This window comes from Protomyctophum parallelum (genome assembly GCF_964188405.1).
Source record: "Protomyctophum parallelum genome assembly, chromosome: 14".
Classification (NCBI taxonomy): Eukaryota; Metazoa; Chordata; class Actinopteri; order Myctophiformes; family Myctophidae; genus Protomyctophum; species Protomyctophum parallelum.
In genome coordinates this window covers 40,617,701-40,638,679 of record NC_139709.1, presented here as the reverse complement: position 1 = coordinate 40,638,679, position 20,979 = coordinate 40,617,701, and the positions used below count along the sequence as shown (strand labels likewise).

Sequence of the window (20,979 nt, the reverse complement as noted above, 5' to 3'; positions counted from 1 at the left end):
CACACACACACACACACACACACACACACACACACACACACACACACACACACACACACACACACACACACACACACACACACAATAATGAACTCATAATGCTACTGTGTGACCTTTACCCTTGGTCTGCCCCCTGTAGGTGACAGGAAGACACCCTACGTGTAACTTCATGCTGGAGCTGGAGAGAGACCAGGCCGACTGTCTGCACAGGCTGAGGGAGCAGGAGAGCTCTGGCGACTCCAAAGGTCAACAACAACTTCACCTCTTTACACAGTTGACCTCTAACTGAGGTCATAGTCTCAGCTAACATACACTGACTGAGAGTCAGACAGTTTTGTTATACCCAAAAACAAATACCACCACACGTCCACTGAGGCACAAAGGTCAGAGGTCAACTCACTAATATACTCATTAATATCAAAACACACATTCTCACAGGAAAAAATAACAAAGAGGTTCCCATTACAACCATATTATCATCTCTGTCGGGTTACATTTTAGAGGGCAGCACGGGTCCAGGTCCGAAACGGGGCCGGTGATATATGAACCGAACCGCTACGGATCCGAGAAACATTCCATTTGGCCGCACCCGCCCCGGAAACGGCCCGTAAAAGGATCCGGTCCGAAATGGAGCTGAGAAGGATTTGACTGTTTGGCGCTGATCCGATCCGATCCAATATAGATCCGGACCCATAGTGTGTTCTCTGTTTATATGCTTCAACATGACATGAGACTGCTCTCTATGAGTGACGTGCACCCCGCCTCTCGAGACAGCGCAGCGGAGGGTTGTAAACTTTCATATAGGCTAATATTAGTGCATTTTAGTGCACGACATTCTTTTTTTTTTTTTTTTTTTGCGGCTTACGCCTTTTATTGATTTTTGAAGGGACAGACAGTAGGCTGACAGGAAACGGGAGAGAGATGGGGGGATGACATGCAGTAAAGGCCGTGTCGGGTCCGGGAGTCGAACCCGCGGCACACTGCGACTGGATCACCAGTCCGGTGCCCAGACCGTTACGCTACGGCCTGGGCCTGCACCGACATTCTTACCGGAGGTGTTGACAATCACAACAAAACTGTCCCACATGGTGACGCGAGGTTAGTCCGACATTGCTCGTTGCTTTGCGTTTTACCTCGCTCGCTCAAGGGGGCCGCCGTGTGTGCGCGTGCGTGCGTGCGCGCGCGCTGTCGGGATTGGGGTGAGAGAGACAGACAAAGAGAGTGAGAGAGAGAGCGAGAGAGACGGCATGTTGATGCATTACGAGACCCAGCCCAGACAATATGGACTTTAGAATGTAATAATTACATTTATCTATTTTTTAAACCTATTTTTATAGTTGAAGGGTTTAATATATATAGCTCGGATCCTCACGGGTAATTTCGGGTAACTGCATTTCAGACAATCCAATTTGGAATGGATCCGACCCTGCCAGAGGGTCAATATAAAGTATATGTCGGCTCTCGGGTATTCGGCCCTCTATTACATTTCAGGAAATGTAGAAAATAACCTGTAAACCAGTATTTTTTCACCAGCTGTTTCTTTTCCCTAGAATGATCAGGTGTTGATGTGTTGTAGTGGCAGCTGACATTTGTATCATTTAAACAGAAGGAGGGAGACTGGCACACTGCCACTTTCACTGGTTCAAGAGCTTTTTATTTAAATAAAAAGCTCTTGAGCAAGTGGCAGTGTGCGGGTCTCCCTCCTCCTCCTACGTGTCTGCACTCTGCTGCTTTGTCGCCGACGCACCTGCTTTTATTGGCAAGTGGAGAGAGACACCTCCACAAAACAATGTAAGATGAGCGTTGCAATTAAGTCCTAAGAACAGTAGGCCTATATTATGTCCTAAGAACAGTAGGCCTATATTATGTACAAGATGAGCATTGCAATGAAGTTCGGTTAGAGGCCTCACCGATGGAGATTTGTATTCCGTTTTCAATTACTAGAGGTTCAGATTGCTACATGGCCCTAACATCTAGAGTTCATGACCAATATGTCTGAGTCACATGCAGTGTCAGGGCTTTGTATAGTCGTCATTTGTGGATTAGTTGGAATAGTTCTTAAATATCAGAAAGCAGTAGGCTACATACAGTAATACCTAATGCAATTGAAAGCAATTAACGACATAATTATGCTGGTGTATTGTGAATGAAGAGGACATTAAAATAGAGGGGAAACCCCACCATTCCAATGCAAGCCTGACACCTCACGTCTTGACAATTCATGTGCACGACAGACTCATAAAGGCACTACCAATTAGCTATAGTTGGCAGCCTGAAAACTGACATCAAAAGAAATGTGAATAAGGCATATCACTGCTAGCAGAGTACTGCCGGTGACTTTGTAGTTACGAAGCCAATTGTGAAGTAACAGTGACTCATAGTCAGTGGTTGGGTTGTCTAGGGTCTTTCTTTGATAAGCCTGCAAGCTTTGCTGACACAACGTCAGTTGAATTATGTCCTGGATGGACAGAAGTTCATCCACTGATGTTTTCCGCTGTCCGCATGATCCTCTGCAATGCTTTGCGTGTGAGGTCAGTACAGTTCCCATACCAGTGATGAGCTCCATGGGCATGCCAAGCTTCTTCAGTTTTCCTGAAGTAGGCTAAAACTCGTCCAGTCTTTGCTGACGAGTAGACAACTGGTGCATCTTCAAATCAGTTAATCCATCTGTGTGGCATGGCCTCCAGATATAGCACTGAGAAAGAGGGAAATGGAAATAGAAAAAGAACAATAGCCTGATATTTACACAAAATAACTATTCCTAAAGACATAATGTAAAGCTGACACTCAGACAAGTGTCTTGACATGAAATAGATATAAAATCAGATGTGTTTGCAGTGTGGGTCGGGTACATCTTGTCAACAAGAATAAGGAGAACAGTATTTGGGAAGTTGCATAATCTCTTGGTGGCAAAAATACACACTTTTGTCTTGGCTTTGATATGGGAACGGTCACAAATGGCATCTCCACAGCAGCAACGACCCTGAGGACAGCAGTTGTTATGTTTACCAGTGTTGATGTCAGTAGCTGTGACACACTGTGCTTGACAGCCACAGGGAGGGGGGGGGTGGTGCCATGGCTGAGCCTGGGGAGCTACAGAAGGGGGTGGGGGAGAGGTCGAGGGACGAGGGCTAGTGAGGGTGAGTTTGATGCCAAACATTCACCTTCTTTTTTTTTTGTTATCAAATGTTTTTTAATTAAGACAAAAATCACAATAAGACACGTTAACATCATGAATGACTTAAAGAAAACAAAACGCATATAAAACACATAACAGCAAAAGCAAAGAAGACAAAAACAAAAACAAACAATCCCACCCACCCCTCCCCACCGAGACCAAAGATGCCACAAAATGTCATTACTCCTACTACTGTGCAATGGAAACAAAAAATAAATAAATAATGATAATAATAATAATAATAATAATGATTAAACCATGCCCTTAACCAAATCTGCAATACCAGACCAAATCTCAATGTTTTCCTCTTTTGCACCATGCAATCTTGCTGTAGACATTTCTAGATAAATGATATCTAGAAAGGTCAAAGCCCATTGGCGAAATGACAATGTATGAGGCGGTTTCCCGTGCGAAACAACCATCTTCTTTGCGGCCGTTACGCCAGCAAAGAAGACACGAATACGGGTGTTATTTAATGGCAACTGGGATACATCATTTAATAAGAATAGAGATGGGGAGGGTGTGATGTTAATTTGTAGAATAGTCGAAAGGTTAGTAGCAACCAAATTCCAAAATGTGAGGACACTCGGACACTCCCACACCATATGGAAGAATGTACCTATGGTGTTCGAAGTGCAGAAAGTGCAGTTGTGGTTATTTAAAATCCGCATAGCACACAATCTACGGGGGGTTAAGTATGTCCTATGAACAAAATTTAGATGAATTTGTTGATGATCAGGATTCCTAGAAGACAGGACAACATTAGACCACACTGTATCCCAGCTCCAATCTGGATCTAGATTTGGTATGTCATTCCTCCATACAGTATCGACAGGCAAGGTCCCATAACTAGATTCTAATAAATAATCATACAATATGGAAACAAAACCTCTTGACCTAACATCACAGATAAGTCTATGCAAAGGGTGCATTGCAAGGGAATTGCCATGGAACCCCATATGTCCTCATGGCAGTTCTCAATTGTAAATAGAAAAAAAAAGAGTTGCCAGGCAAGTTAAAAATATCACATAAATTCTGGAAAGAACGCAAACCATTAACATCAAATAAATCACCCAAAGTACGTATGAATCCCCTTGGAACTCCATCTGGGAAAATGAATAGGACGATTGTCCAAAAGCAAACCATCATTGTTGAACACTGGGGAAAGAAAATTCCATTTCAAATCAATCTTGCGCAATTTTTCAGCCGCTCTCCACACTGTTACTAACTGAGAAATGATTGGCCCAAAGCGAACTTTGCATTGACTATTCGTTATGTTTGAATAGATCAGATCTCTCAATTCAACAGGATGAACCCAAACTCTCCTCAAGCTCTCGCCAACAAACCTTTATAGTTGAGTCGAAATATCTTAAAAGGGGGCGAAGACTAGTGAAAGCCCAATAGTATAATTTGAAGTTAGGCAACGAGAGACCGCCATCAGCTCTGGCCCGCTGTAACAAGGAAAGTTTGAGACGTGGGCGTTTCCTATTCCACACAAATTTAGATATAGCAGAATGAATCTTAGTCCAATACTGTGCTGGCCATTCACCATTTTTTCAATGTTGTTTGTGAACTCCCAAGTGCGGGGAGGTGGGTGGGAGGTTGAAGGGGCAGGGTGGCCTGGAGAGGTGGACAGATCCAGTGATGTCCAAGGACTGTTGTAGCACGCCAGGAGGGCAGTATTTAACTACATTTATACTCAAGGAAAAAAGGGACGGCTTTCTTCAACGATTAGGCTACAGAGATTTTGAGGTACTTTTACTTTACTTGAGCATATCCAATTCCATATTTTACACTTCTGTTCAGTTTCGACTTAACTTTTAAATTATTTTTACAAAACATCCAACACACCACGTTGTGACGTGTTTTGAACTTGTAATGTAGATTGACTATTTATAGAGATTTGTTGTAGATGGTGGAAAAAACTGTGAAAGTACAGAGCCAATTCAGGTCCAGAGGGTTTAAGTGGTTCCCGTGTGAAGTGAGGGCTGCTCTTACTGTATCGTCATACGTCATCTCATTCCGGCCAATCACAATTTGCGTTATCACTTTTGTTTCCGCCTGTTTGGCCTTCCTCAGCGTTTGTCACTGAAGGACAATCTGAGTTTCTGTTTTCTGTTATTTGTTTCCAAATCTTTCTGACTTCTTTTAGGATTTTTTTAGATGTATTTTCAAAGTAAGTAAGTAAGTAAGTAAATTTTATTTATATAGCACTTTTCAAAACAAAGTTACAAAGTGCTGTACAGTAAAAACAACAATATAAACAATCAAGTTAAAACAGGCACAAAGGAGCAAACAACACAGAGTAAGAGCAGAAACATAAATTGACAACAGTAATAGTCAAACTAAAAGTAAACGTTTACAAGATAAAATGTAACCTAAATAAATGAGTTTTTAATTTGGACTTGAAACCTTCAACAGACTCTGCAGTTTTAATTGATAGGGGTAGGGCGTTCCACAGTGTGGGAGCAACCACTGCAAAGGACCGGTCCCCCTTAGTTTTTAATTTTGTCACCGGAATATTCAGGAGGCCTTTGTCAGAGGACCTGAGGAGTCTAACAATTGGTTTTGCCACCAATAAATCTGTGCTGCTGTACTGTGCCTTGAGTAAAACATGTTATAGTTCGGTTGGTTGTTGTTTTACAGGAGAGTTCATAGGAATATGTGGCATTATTGCCCAACTCGGACAGTGTTACACAAGGAAGGGACTCGACTGCAATGTTAGTGTGTGATCCCATTCATTCATCTTCAGAGCAGAGACTGCATGTTAAGGTCTTCAAGGACATTCCCGAGAACAAAGGCTGTGGCAGAATTTCAGTCTTACATTACTAGATCTTAAGTATTGTTATACGGGTGACCACAACATTTTACTAGACTGGAAAACTGGGCAGGACTTTCTGCACACTAGAAATTTGTACCTGTACTTAAAGGACAGGTTATTCTTTGTCTATATTAAACATCCTCAAGGTGAGTTCCTCAAGACTCCATTCTGTTCATCTACATGCTTGCTAAGATTATGGAAAATAACAAAATAGTTTACCATAATTATACAAACACACACATTTACGTATAGGTCGACAATGATCGACCTATACGTAAACACGTACACGTAAATGCACGTAAATGCATTGGAAATGGCAACAACAATGTAATGTGCCAGTAATTTATTTAATTACTTCCGTTTTTTCTTCTATCTTTAAAAGGCCTATGACATCCAAAAGAAAGAACACAAAACTGTAAAGTAATTGTTTTTGGAGCCAAGGAAGAATGATTCAAAGTCACTTATAGTGTCTGTCTCAACATGATTGGTTGTGTTGTTCCCCTGACAACAAACCAACTACTACGGTATGCCCAATTGCCCGAATGATTCAAGTCACTTATAGTGTCTGTCTCAACACGATTGGTTGTGATGTTCCCCTGACAACCAACCAACTACTACGGTATGCCCAATTGCCCATTCATCCGGGCTATATAGGACTAACGACAGACAGACAGACAGACAGACAGGTATCATGTGCTTTCTATCACCAGTAAAAGTGTCATGTAAATCTATAAATGCACCAAGTCTCTGTCTGTCTGTCTGTACAGTGTACGTCTGTCTGTGTGTAATCCACGTAACTCGAGAACCGCTCGCCCCACCGACTTTGAATTCGGCACACGTGTTCTACTCCACCGCAGGGAGTGCAGTGTACCAATTGGCCACCGCAGGGAGTGCAGTGTACCAATTGGCCACCGCAGGGAGTGCAGTGCCCGGTGTCGGGTCGGTTGGACCCACGGTTGTCCAGAAAAGGCCTCTGCCCGTTCTGACATCATTCTGACATCTGCATAGACTCCATATTTGGGCATGCCTGACAAAGAACTCCATATATTAGGTTTTAGGTTTATTTATTTAGCATGTAGTACAAAAAATAGACAATAACATATCAAAGAACAAAAATACAATGCAAGGAAGCGAAGAAGCCAGCTGGCTTATTTGGAATCCTTTCCTGTAGGAAGAGGTCATTGGTTTAAAAGATTAAAAGTTCATAAAGAACAGTACATACGTCTACAAGTTGGCAAAGGGGGGCAGCTGTGCAGTAAAGAAATAAAAACACAGACTGCACAACAAACAGAAATAAACAATACAACAACAAACACACAAAAGAAAATATAACGCATCAAGGTAAAACATGTCATCTACAGAGAGGAAGAAATAAGATGTTTTTTGAATATTGGCAAGGATAATGTGGATTTAAGTGAAGCATCTAGGGAGTTCCATAGATGAGGGCCTCTAAATTTGATGAAAGATTGATGTTTGGAGGTGTGACAATAGGGTAATTCAAAATGATTTGCCTTGTGGGGTAGGAGTGAATGTCAGAAGTAACACGGAATATGGGCAGATCTTTAAGGAGGCTGCAACAAATGAGGGCAGAATTGAGCTGGAGGATTATGCCTCAGCCGTTTGCGGTTACACCAGTAAATGTATTGATGTCACAGTCACCAAGAGGATCACGTACCATCCACCCCAATCAGAAACCCCGGTTTAACAGTAAATGTATTGATGTCACAGTCACCAAGAGGATCACGTACCATCCACCCCAATCAGAAACCCAATCAATTTGATCTATTATATCGCATTGCCCACACTCTACATCATTTCCATATATAGAAGGGTAAGGCCCTAGTAACATTGAAATATATGGAGATCCAAGGTCTCAGCGACGTCATCATACTAGAGCAGGTGGGAGGGAGATACTAGCTTCCAGCTTCCTCCCCTCCGAAACCCCCTCCAGATTGTCCTGTTTACTTTCACCAGCTGGTTGTCCTGTAAGCGATTAAACTAGACTAAGGTCCCCTGTTGGCTCTGTATACTTGGGCTCTGTACTTGGACCACCTTTTTGAGTCTACACGAATCCCCAAAAGATGCCAATCTATTTTTGACTTTTCATACAGCCACCCCCCCCCCTTTCTGCTCTCTGTCGCTTTCATTCCATATATCTCAGTCAAATATTTATGTTGTGAAGTACTTTGTGCTACAAAAAGCATCACTTGAGCTCCAGCACTGTTGCATGAGTGTTTCACTGCTGCAATGGGCGAGGAGTGCACGAATCCTGGTTCAAGTTCAGATGCAAAGGTTGAGGAGATGTTAGAAACATTGTGCAATGTGCTATCAAACGTAACCTCAAATGTGTGAGAGAGACAGAGACTAGGCCTATCGCTCCGGTTCAGTCTCTCTCTATCCTTTTAATACTCTATGATTGAAGGAAGGCGGTGGTGGCTCAGGGGTAGAGTGCCTGGATGGTAACCGTAAGGTTGCCAGTTCGAACCCGGGCTCCCCCAGAGTTACTGTCGAAGTGTCCTTGAGCAAGACACTGAACCCCTAATTGCTCCCGATGTGCTAGTTGGTGCCTTGCATGGTTTCCGCTGCCATTGGTGTATGAATGTGTGTGTGAATGGGTGAATGTAATGCACAATCTCTGTAAAGCACCTTGGATAAAGGCGCTATATAAATGCACCATTTACCATTTACCATTTACCAAGCATGAGCTCATTTCGGGGCTCTCCCCAGGTTGGCAGAGGAGAGTAGTGCCCAGGATTACAGTTTAGGCAATCGGCACCGGGTGAGAAATTGATTACAAAATCAAGTTTCAAGAAAAAGGCATTTTATGTTCTTTATAACCGAAGCCATTTTACTACTGAACTCTATATCAGGAGACGTAATATAAGCTCGACCACCCAACCTCATCTGGTATAGGGAAGGCGTTACTCTTGAGTTAAAATTAATTAGAAACTTTAAACTTAATTTTATTTGAATGGAACTAATTAGTAAACCTCTTAGTTCATTGCAATACTGATTAGAGTGTCCTCATCATCGGCCTCTCCTCCAGTGTATCTTTTGAACATAGGTATGAAGACTCTAATATTCTTTATACACGATTAAGAGCGTCTGCTAAATTCCTAAATGCCTGCTAAATGCCTAAAGTACTATAATTGGCATCAGCCTAATGTGTGTTACATCTTTGTATAGGAAAACCATCTTTGACCCTACTGTCATCTGTTCATGTAAAATATTGGTTTGACCAATAGATGCATTCTCTTTAGACAATTTTAGAACGTTTTTAGAAATGCAAACCAAAGCAAATGATACTTGGGGCCTCAAGCCAAAATTGTACAATCACAGCATACGGCATAATTTCAATTTGCTCTTCTGCAATCATGTTCTCTGAAAGGCATAGGGAAATATAATGTCCTTGAAGTTGAAAATAAAACCTTTAATTGCCACAGAAAAGGGAGAAAGAAAGCAGGATGGTAAAAAAAACCCTCAACAGTATTCACTCATGGAGTGACAAAATGTGTGACAATTAAAATACAGGTTACATCAGGGATTGAATAGCAGCCAGATTCAGTGATTATATATATTGAATAGTCGTAACCTTTATAGACAGACCACAGACCATAGGCCGTATCGTATTCATCAGTCAGAGGTTGCATATTTGGAATTTTGACCGACTGCCTTGTCTGCTTGATCTTTGAAAGGCCTCTCATGGTTAGTCTCAAAATGACACTGGACTGGATTTTGTTCTCTAACCAATACACTGTCTTCGTTTTTTTTTCTTTTCCAGGTTGCAAAGGATCATGGGATAACATTGCTTGTTGGGAACAGACTGAGGTCGGCGAGACAGTCACTATCCCCTGCCCCAGAGTGCTCAAGACCTTATTTGGCAGAAACGGTAAGGCAGATGAACTTACAAATGAATGGAAAAGGACCAAAGCATATATTCTGTTTTGTACGGTATCGTACAGATTGGTTACACAAATGACTCAATCTCATGAGTAGCTTTAATGTAAAGTATAGCTTCTAATGTTTTCTTTACTTGTTCTGTTATTGAAATTCCCACGGAGCAGCACTAACGTTAGGTCACTCCTTAATATAAACATACTATAGAGTTTCTCAACTTTCTCTACATGGCATATCATAGTCTGCTGAGTCAAGCAGAAATCCTGGCTAATGATCTAGCAGGGAAACTTTGACAGGAAAAGACTCGCCCACGTATAGAAAAAGAAATAAAACTCCTTAGACTGAGACTTAGAACATTTTTATTTTATTTTATCATGCTCTTATGGTGCTCTGTGCTCATGGTGCAATTAAAAAGCAAACGTTTCGGTCCTAAGACCTTCGTCAGTGCTACAGTATATGATTTTCACAGACAAAGAACTTGCTCTTAAAGAGCTCCAAAACAATACAGGTGCTGAGAATTACTAATTGATGACATCACCAGATTGTGGGCGTGGACATTACAGAAAGGATATACAAAATCACAGTTATATAGGAAACAAGAATATTGCATACATCACATGTTGACAGACTTTGATCAGACTGTTAGTTCAAGAACTGTAGAGATTGGAATCAGACCTTTATTTTCCATCTAACAGAGGGTCCTACTGACACTTTGGGCTAGGCTAGGGGCCTGGCTTTGTTGGTGGCGTTTCTCTAGTCTCATCACGTCTGGTAGTGCTCTATTAAATTAAAGTCTCATCACGTCCGGTGCTCACCCCGTGTGATTTTATCCTAAGTACGCTTTACCACTGCAGTTAGAAAAAACAACTGGCAATTCCAGTGCAGTCCCTCCTAGTTATGGAATATAATCGACTGACAGCTCTGTCCCTCTTGGGTAAAGAAATGGAAATGTGTTCACAAAATGTCAGGATTTCCTGATAGGATAGAGTGTCTTTTCATTGATTAAGTGTGAATGGCATTAGGACCTCTGTGCATTAGGACCTCGGTGCACTCACTTTAGAAACATGCCACTGCATGTAGAGGCGAATACTTCAACCCCCCCCCCCCCCCAGCCCCCCTCCCTCCACAGCGGGGGAAAGAAACGTTGTGTACTTCAAGACAAGTGAGAAAGAAAGGCTACTGTACGGAAACTTTTGTACTCTACATGGCAGGTTTATTATCATTATGATTATTTTGAATAATGCCTGTGTCCCTAAAGGTGTGACTACGTGACAAAACCACAGTCATGGGGGAGGGAAGCTCCGGGGTGCTATGTGTTCCTATTTTGTTCAGGGGTGCTCCAAGCTCCCAGGCACCCCCCCGTAGTCGTCGCCACTGACTGCATGTTATGGGAACATCTTAACTATAAATGCACCAGGTCTCTGTGCGTCTGTGATTCGGTCGGACCCACGGTTGTCCAGAACCGCCCCAAAAAGGCCTCTGCCCGGACTCTGGACATGGCCCTTGCCCAGTGTCCATACATGGAGCTGGCCTGTTCTGACATCATTCTGACGTTTTGCGTATTTGGGCATGCCTTACAAAGAACTCCATATATGGGCATAAAAGGGACAGACATAATATCTGGGTGGGGAATGAATTTCCAACTTGCGTCGTTCCAAGTCGACCAGGGCCCAACAGCACGGCTGTAGAGGCCCCGCGGGCACCGCTCTAGTAACAGTAGTTGAAGCTTGACGGAGAAAATATGTTAAACAAGACTTACTGATAGTGATAAATAAACAAAAAAGGAAAAAACATAGACACCACTCAGACCCCAAACCCCTGTCCCAGAAAGGTAAACTACACAGCCTTCAAACTCAATATTGTCCGCAGCACCCTTTGACAACAACAACTAAAGTAGAGAATAGTGAAATCAACCAAGAGGGGATATTGAAGGTATAGAACCACAAAGAACCTACCCCAAATATTTTCATGTTGCAGGCCTTCTCCTAGTTACATTGTACACTAGTATCTTTTCCGGTGTACAGTTTGATGAAAGTTCATTCAGCCAATGCCTCAGTGAAGGTGACTTTTCAGATTTCCAATTTACCAGAATAATTGTCCTTGCGGCTGTACAGGCGAGTGACACAAAATACTCTTTGTTAAAATCTGCATTGATCAGAATAACGTCATTCTTGGATCATGTGGTATGTCATTATCTACGACAGTTGCAAACTGGCAGCCTGTGGCCATATTGATGAGTGTGATGACGTTCTGTCTCCTTTAGCCAAATTGAAAAAAAATGACGTGTGTGTGTGTGCGTGTGTGTGTGTGTGTGTGTGTGTGTGTGTCTCGCATAGACTCGCATTCTATTATGCTTACCATATTTATCGTGCATGCTGACAGCAGACCAATAACCTCAATTCTTCCAACTAGCCAATTAGTCTGAAGTCCTGTCCCTCGGGCTCATGATATAGCAGAATTTGCCAATCGCGGACATAAAATCTTGCCTTTGTAAGACGACTAGATTCACACTAACATACAGTATAGGTTTATAAATGTGACAATATCAAGGTCAAGGTAAACTTTATTGTCCACAAGGGAAATTTGTCTTGGGCTTTCACCCCAGCTACAGCCACACATAAAACATCAATGACAACAAAGATACATTACAGAGGAAGACACAACATTACACAATTGCACACATGATGTGGATAATCTACCCCAAATCCTTAAATTACTAGAGTAATTTTCGCTCTACTGTATGACCACAACTTTTTACATATTTCTCATCAATAACCACTAAGTGCTTCACATGAATAATGATGATGTAACTAAACGACAAAATAAAATTTCTTCTCACCCCTACTACTTCCTAGACTTTTGGTATTTAAAGTTTACCACAATAAACAGAAGTTTCACACAACAGGACGTGATGCACTCACACAGAGCTGTAGCTGCTCATGTTGGAAGCCAGGAAGGACAAGTAGAGTTTGTCTGCTGTCAGCTGTCCTTGTAACTTAGGAGCTGTCATCCCGGGCCAATCAGCCACCAGAGTGTGGACAGCCGCCGCACATCCGGAGGTGAGCTTCCATCCCTCTAGGACAGTGGCGCATGGCCATGGCGAAGAGGATCACAATCTGTTCACACTGCTACCGTAGGGCGAGTTGTCACAGCCACAGTGGGGGAAGAAGTACTTGGACTTAAGGACAAAATCGTAAAAATTAAGTTAAATGTCCTGCATTCAAAATCCAAATGTTATTGGACTATTATCAATTATTAACCACTTAAGCCCTATTTTATAGCTGGCCCTATTTTTTTTAGCTAGTCACAAATGCCTGCTCTGATATCTGAAGATGTCCAATTTATAAAAAGGGGGCACGGTGCACAGTTGGTAGTGTGCTGTCGCCTCACAGCTAGAAGGTCCTGGGTTCGATTCCCGCTGGGGGGCGTGTTCCCTCCTCCGTGTGGCAAGTCGGGGAGCCTGATGGGGGGGGAAAGGAACTGGTAGGAATAACATGCTCCTTCCACGCTACGTCCGGCCGGGGAAACCCCCCCCCCCTGTCAGGTGAAAAGAAGCAGCTTGGACTCCTCATGCATAGAAGGAATCATGAGGTCAGTCCGCTGCCCTGGACATTTCTTCCAATTATTTCGAATAGCAATGGCTGCTAGTACAAAATACATTTAAAAATGTTTATTTTTCCACCTCGAGGCCAGAAACCGGCTGCCAGGGGGGGGAAGGAGCTGCTGGATAAAGGAATGTAAACACACATTATGTGAATTAAAGCCTCTTGCAACCCAGACCCTGTCAGCTGCATGCTACAGCAATTTAAAAACGTGTGCATCAACAAGAAGTTGCACTTGACCTCTAATGTTATTGCAGACATCTCAGACATCTCGCAATTTTTTTATGATTACATAACATAAAATTCTACTGGCAACATTTTGTTGTAGCCAATTTGTATTTGATAGACAGACTGCCTCTGTATGGGTAAAACAAAGGCGCTGTCTATGGTGCTGAAACACTGTGGGGCTGGGCGTGGGTATAGCCCCAGGATGTGGCCTACGAAGCTGTAATCAGGCCCTGCCCTTACAGTGTGGATGCCACAATCAGGTCGGTCAGACAGGTCAGCTTCCAATTGAGCAACATTCAGTAGGCATTCCGTTATCGACTTAAACACAATAAAGACAGACACGCACGTGTGTGTGTGTGTGTGTGTGTGTGTGTGTGTGTGTGTGTGTGTGTGTGTGTGTGTGTGTGTGTGTGTGTGTGTGCGTGTGCGTGCGTGCGTGCGCGGTGATGGGTGAATATACTGTTTCACATAATGTTGCTGCCCCCCTCCATGTCCCCCAAAGTTCACACCCATATGCTGCATGCAGTCTCTCTCTCTATCTCTATCTCTATCTCTCTGAATGTCAATTAGGAAGTGTTCAATTCCCAGCTCATGTACTGAAGTTCTGGCTTCAGAGGAAAAACGGGACTTGTTTGAAATAAAAGCCTAGCCTCCTACAGAAGCTTAAAGAAGATCATCTAATTGAGGTTTAAAGTGGAGGCCGTCATCAAGCCAAATTCTGATACATTCATGATATATAACAGGAGACTAACTTCTTTCCCTGAGCAGTAATAATACCTTAAGTGTTCTCAGGATTCCATTTGAGAATGGCATTATCAGAGTTTTATCAGCATTTAAAATCAGCTTAATTGCGAAAGCTCATTCTGAATCATAAAAAGGCTGCATGCAATTTGGCAAGAACCAGCATCACATTAGCCTCGGTAGCCAGGCTTTCTTTCCCTGTATAATTTGCATTAAAAAGAGATTTGGCATCATTTTGACCTAAACGAATGATATAAATTAGATAGAAAATAACAGCACACCTAAGGCAGAACCATCAAGCTGGACATCTGAGAGAACTACCCCACTGCCTGTTCATATAGTTTGTGTGACTCAAAATGCCAATACTATCATTCCCGACCTTTATCGTCGCAGTAATAGTACTATGTTGCTTTCAGAAGCCAGTCAGACTTTTAGGTGTAATGTAATTTGTATCTAAGCCTGCCCCTCCTATATGGGTTTAATGTTTGTTTTTAGTTTGTTTTAAAAACGCCATTGACAATGAAGAGAAATTAATGTTTGTTTGGTCACCGTTTTTTTTACATCATCATTACATCACCTACAATCATACCTCGATGTTGTAAGATAAGAGCGCGCCTCACTTCACACGGGCGTGATTTTAGGGACGCTAGCCCCTCCTATATGGGTTTAATGTTTGTTTTTAGTTCAATGTTTGTTTAAAACAATTACCTCCTAACACAAACATTAAATGCCATTAACAATAAAGAGAATTTAATGTTTTACATCACCATCACTAATCAACATGAGTTAGACTTTAATATATTAGCGCCCCTCACTTCACACGGGTGTGATTTTTTATGTTTTTTGAGCACTGTAAAATAAGTTTCACAAGGGCACACTTTTAAGCTTTTAAGGATCTTTCTTTCTTTTCAAAATATTTTTTAAAACAGAAGTATAATGGGTTCACAGGGTCTTAGAAAAACAAACATCATATTCACACAAGAGTACAGCCTTCAGTGTTCAAGTGTAGTCAGTTACATTAGGTTAGGTTAGGTTAGACCACTCTTAATTATTGGTGACTCAGAGGAAAAACAAACAATAGTATTAAGCTGTCTGGATGTATCTAATTTGACTAAGGTGCCATACTTCATCAATAGACCACGGAGAGAAAGAAAAGGTATGACTAGGTATTAGGTATTATTAAGTATGATAAACTGTTAGCCTGGTTTCCAGCCCATAGACCCCGCCCACTCGACTGAGGCTAATAAACTGTAGCATATACATATACACAGGTGCCGAGTTGGGGACAGTGGACCAAAGGACACAGAATGCTCATTAAAACCATTCAAGTAGATCTATCATTATCATTCATTATAGTTTTCACTGGCAGATAAAGGTCTGATGGCTTTAACTTACTGTATTGTCCTTTGTCCCACTCGTCCATTTGTCATCATTATACATTTGGTAACATTTACTGTTTGCTAATGATTCTCCAGAACATGATATCTACCATTATAAAGTTTATAATGGCCAGCCGGGGAGCCTGATGGAGGGGAAAGGAACTGGTTGGAATAACGTGTTCCTTCCACGCGCTACGTCCAACCAGGGAAACTCCCCCCTGTCAGGTGTAAAGGAGCAACTTGGACACTCAGGCATGAAGGAAGCATGAGTTCAAGTCCGTTGCTCTCCCCTTGTCCCCCATATATGGGGACTAGGTTGGTGGAGGGTGTGTAGAGCCCAGGATCACATTAGATGATTGACACAGGGGTGAAAAAAGCGTTGGATAAAAAATATATTTAAAAAAAGAATACCCCTACAGCGCCATGTCTTTAATATCTGAAGCAGTTCCAAGACAATTTGTGACAGAATGAAGTAATGTCTATGGGGGGAACTTGGAGTGATACTACACTGAACTACACAGTTCATATTTCAACACACATAGGGGAACTGACTGTTGTTCCATGCATCACTGGCTACGTTTACATGAAGGGTGATCATTCCGAATAAATACTTCAGAATAAAATACATCCGATGTAATGTTTTTTGCCGCGAGTTTACATGGGAAATGGTCATTCCGAATGAGTGTTTATATGGAGAAGTGATAGAAGACATGATACATGTTAATTCACGTGAAACTACGCCATCTGTTGGACACAAATATAGGCAGTTCATTCATTGTGACTTTCAGACAAAAGACGACACTTTGAAATCCCATCATTTCATTCCGCAGTAGTTTTGAGGCTGCTGCTTGGATAGGGACGGACATACATATTATGTTTACCGTCTTTTTTTCCCCACCTGCGGCTCCCCTTCTCCGCTGGGAAGGTGATCATCTCGTTTTTATGTGTAGCCTACTTTATTATCTACAGCACGGCCAGGGCACGCAACACACTGATTATTATTGTATCGGGTCGCTCGTTATTTTTGAGAGAGAGAGAGAGAGAGAGAGAGAGAGAGAGAGAGAGAGAGAGAGTGTGAGAGAGAGACCGTTGAACACACACACACACACACACACACACACACACACACAAAATGCACGAAATAACGCGCTCTATGTGCAAACTCCTCGGCGCGCCTTGGATATGAGGCTTATGAGCGCCTTGGAGTTGGAGCGCAATGGAAATGAGCATGCTCAGAAAGACCAGAATGAATTTACATCCGAAGCAGTGTATACATGAGTCCAATTTTCTTTCAATCGCATTGAACATCGGAGTAATCCGGCCAGTGACATCGGAATGGTTTTTAGACGCATCGAGCGTTTTCATTCGGATGTAAGTTTTTGTAGGTGTTTACATAACAACGTTTAATAGGATTGAACTTCTATTCGGAATGAAAAGGGGATTTAACTGCTCATGTAAACGTAGCCAATGACAAATTATGGTAATGACCATTGGTGTGGTTCATTTATATTCATTCATTCATTCATTCATTTTTGCAACACGTATCCTTGGTTGGAGCCAGCTAATGAGACTGTCCATTTGGACAGATGGGTGGATGGATGGATTTTAGTGTCTTGTATTTGTATACTATTAGGTCACCTAGTCTAGTTTTCTTGGTTCTATGTTTCTGTTTGTGCCAAGCTGTCCTGTGCATGTGTGTGTGCGTGCGCCGTGTGAAATGAATGATGGGTCAATATAAACGGTTTCACACATCAGTGTCTGCTTGCCCCAGTGGAGTTCACACCCACAGACTGCTGTCTTACTGACTTGTCTGTGTGTGTGTGTGTGTGTGTGTGTGTGTGTGTGTGTGTGTGTGTGTGTGTGTGTGTGTGTGTGTGTGTGTGTGTGTGTGTGTCTCTCTGTCTCTGTCTCTGTCTCTGTCTCTGTCTCTGTCTCTCTCTCTCTCTCTCTCTCTCTCTCTCTCTCTCTCTCTCTCTGAGTGCATCTCTCCTCTGTCAGCATTCTCCGTTATTGTCCCTCTATCTCCCTCTCTCTCCTTTTCAGACTCTCTCTCCTCTTTTCTTTCGCTCCTTCCCTTCTCTCTTTCTCTACCTCTCACTCTGTTTCTCAAGTTGCATCATGCCACCATCTCCCACCTCGACAACAATAATAATAAATAATCTTATTGACTTCAGTGCAGCTTTTAACGCCACATGTCCCTCCAGGTTGACTGTTAAACTGTCTAACCCGGGGCTGAACTCCTCTGTGTGTGTGTGTGTGTGTGTGTGTGTGTGTGTGTGTGTGTGTGTGTGTGTGTGTCTGGATTCCATGACTGACGTACCACCTCCATGAGTTGGACATCAGTAGAGAGGATGTAGACTGAGTACTTGTCATGGACAATGCACACAGTGGCAAGGAAGGCTAGACACTCCCTGTATCCGCTCAGACAGCAAGTCATAAAGAATGCCCTAAAAACCACTCAGATCATTGAGACAGGGGCTATCACTGTTTGGTATGGGAATAGCTCCCGTAGCAATACGCCCTGCAGCACAGGGTGCTCTGGGGTCGTTCCGTATTATCATATTCCAGTGGGTGTTTGAGAAGAGCTAAAGGGATTTTTAATAACAACATCCTTAAAGGTTGTGCATGACTAATAATTGAGTCAGTGGCTTGCATAAAAAAAAATCACACACGTGTGAACTGAGTGGTGCAATTCCCCCCCCCCCCCCCCCCCCCCCCCTCTCTCTCTATCTCTCTCTCTCTCATTAGAGTCACTACCTCTCTCACTCTCTCTCATTAGAGTCACTACCCCTCTCACTGTTTCTGGCGCCCCCTACTGCTATTTTTAAGTCACATACTCATGCTCACACGGACACACAAACAAGTACGAGACAGACACACACACAGACACACACACAAACACGTACGAGGACATTGCAAGCTGGTTGTAGGAGTGGTTGCACCACTCAAAAACATGTGCTGCTCTTTTCATCGATCGTTCAAAGGTCTTTCTACTACATTATTGGTTTGTCTGATCTCTCTCTGTATAAAGACACAATCCTACTATTTACACTTTAAATGTGCAAAATCTCTGTACATCAATGTGATGTGTCTTGAGAACGGTTTGACCGATTCACTTCACACTCTGCATGCACGTCACCATGGACCAAAGGGAGTACAGTGCCCAATGTTAAATCGGTAATGGGCCGTTGTACTGAAATCGCAGATCTGACCAATGTGTCTATCAGTGTTCATTTTGTTGACTATTTCAAGAAATAAAAGACTAAGGTTTTTGATATTTAGTCGACTAAGACTAGACTAAGACTAAACTATTTCAGAAGACTCATTCAAAAGACTAAGACTAAATCTTTCCTGGTGAAATTAACATTGCATTATTAAGATAAAGACTAAAACACTAAAAGACTAATATTTTTATTAAGGCTGTCAAAAATAACGCGTTAATGGCATTAATCAATTGCGTTAATTCATTGCGTTAAAATATTTAACGCAATTAACGCATGTTAGTGTTCCCCCTAACATGCGCCCGTGCGCGCGGCTCAGGAACGTCCAGAGCATAACAAATCTGTCACTGTGTAGTACACAGTCATGACTCATGATTGAACAACACCAGAGAGATAGCTTGTGTATTGTAGTTTGGTTGCAAAGTGGTTTGATTCTGTAACTCTGTTGCGTTACTTTGTCTGCCTAGCAAAGCCCCATTAGGCTACACTGCACACACACACACACACACACACACACACACACACACACACACACACACACACACACACACACACACACACACACACACACTACTAGTGTTAGCTATCAGCGCGCTGCAAGAATCACTCGGGTCCGTCGCAACTTGTGGACATTTTGAAAATGCCATTAATGTTTGTCCGGCTGGTTTCGTGTTGTCCTACGCGATTACGTGAATCAGCATGGCTGCGCCTGCAGTAGGCTATTACCAAAACAAACACATGGTAATTTTGTGTCGCACATGGAAAGCAACTGAAAACGACCATGGATATATTAAAGACAGTTCTCCTGTGCTGCTGTGCACTGCGGAGATAATGCGCAACTCCAGGTACGAACCAAAACACTGACTGAAGCTGATTCACGACTAACTATCTCCAGACTAGTCCTGCAGTCCCGCAATGAAGGAGAGACAATCTCGCCTCTCACTACAGTCCACTACATTACAATGCCATTCTAGCCTTAAAACCTACATTTATATGTTATTCAATAATTACTTTAGCGCAAAATATAGGCTTTTCTAAACCAAGCCCTGTTTCCAAAAATGCTTATGTGCCATTATTGTATTTTGTGAATTTCAATTAACTATAGTCTACAGTTTAACCCATTGCTTCTCAGCTATTTTAATTTCAAGGACCCCCAAATTAAATTGATAGAAAGTAGCCTAGGCCATTTTATTATGATTTTCATCTCTGGACTGGGACTCCAGTCTCCATTCATCCATCCATCCATCTTCAACCGCTTATCCCTAGTCGGGTCGCGGGGGCAACAGCTCCACCAGAGTGTTCCAGACTTCCCTCTCCAGAGCAACATTAGTGACTTCCTCCTGGGGGACCGCAGTCTACATGGCCAAAAGCCAGTGTTGATTTAACTCAAAGTGTATAGGCCTACAAATGCTCACATCACATCATGTCTATACTAAATGCATTAGAAAACAAAAATCATTCAAAAACAAATGTATATCCGCTTTCTGTCATTTATATTTCCATTTCCACAACAATAAACAGGAAAACATGGCATATTTTGGACATAGTTCGAATGGTGATTAATCATGATTAAATTAATTTTGAAGCTGTGATTAATCTGATTAAATTTTTTAATCATTTGACAGCCCTAATTTTTATATAAGACTAGACGAAGACTAAACAATTTCAGAAGACTAAATAGGACTAAGACTAAATGGTGTGTTATTCAAAAGACTAAGGCCTCTTTTAGACGGCGACCATCTCCAGATAAAACGTCAAAGTCCCGTTGCGTTCTCATTTTTGAGTGGTGCAACCACTCCAACAACCAGCAATCTCCGTTTGTATCATGTTTGTATCATGGGCACGAGTGGTGTGCGCATGCGTGAAATTGGAACACGGGGTAATGCTGCGTGCGTGCATTTATTAATACCAG

General features: G+C 42.3%; 1 protein-coding gene across 1 annotated transcript in view; it reads left to right on the top strand.

The window, feature by feature from the left end:
• The window catches only part of LOC310870533 (vasoactive intestinal polypeptide receptor 2-like), a gene marked incomplete at its 3' end in the record, with an annotated part of 75,577 nt that overhangs the window by 20,505 nt on the left and 34,093 nt on the right, over nt 1-20,979 (top strand). The window contains exons 2-3 of the mRNA XM_083781772.1: nt 140-245; nt 9,781-9,888. Of these exons, the coding sequence (XP_083637898.1) occupies nt 140-245; nt 9,781-9,888 (214 nt within the window). The remainder of the gene's footprint in view (nt 1-139; nt 246-9,780; nt 9,889-20,979) is intronic.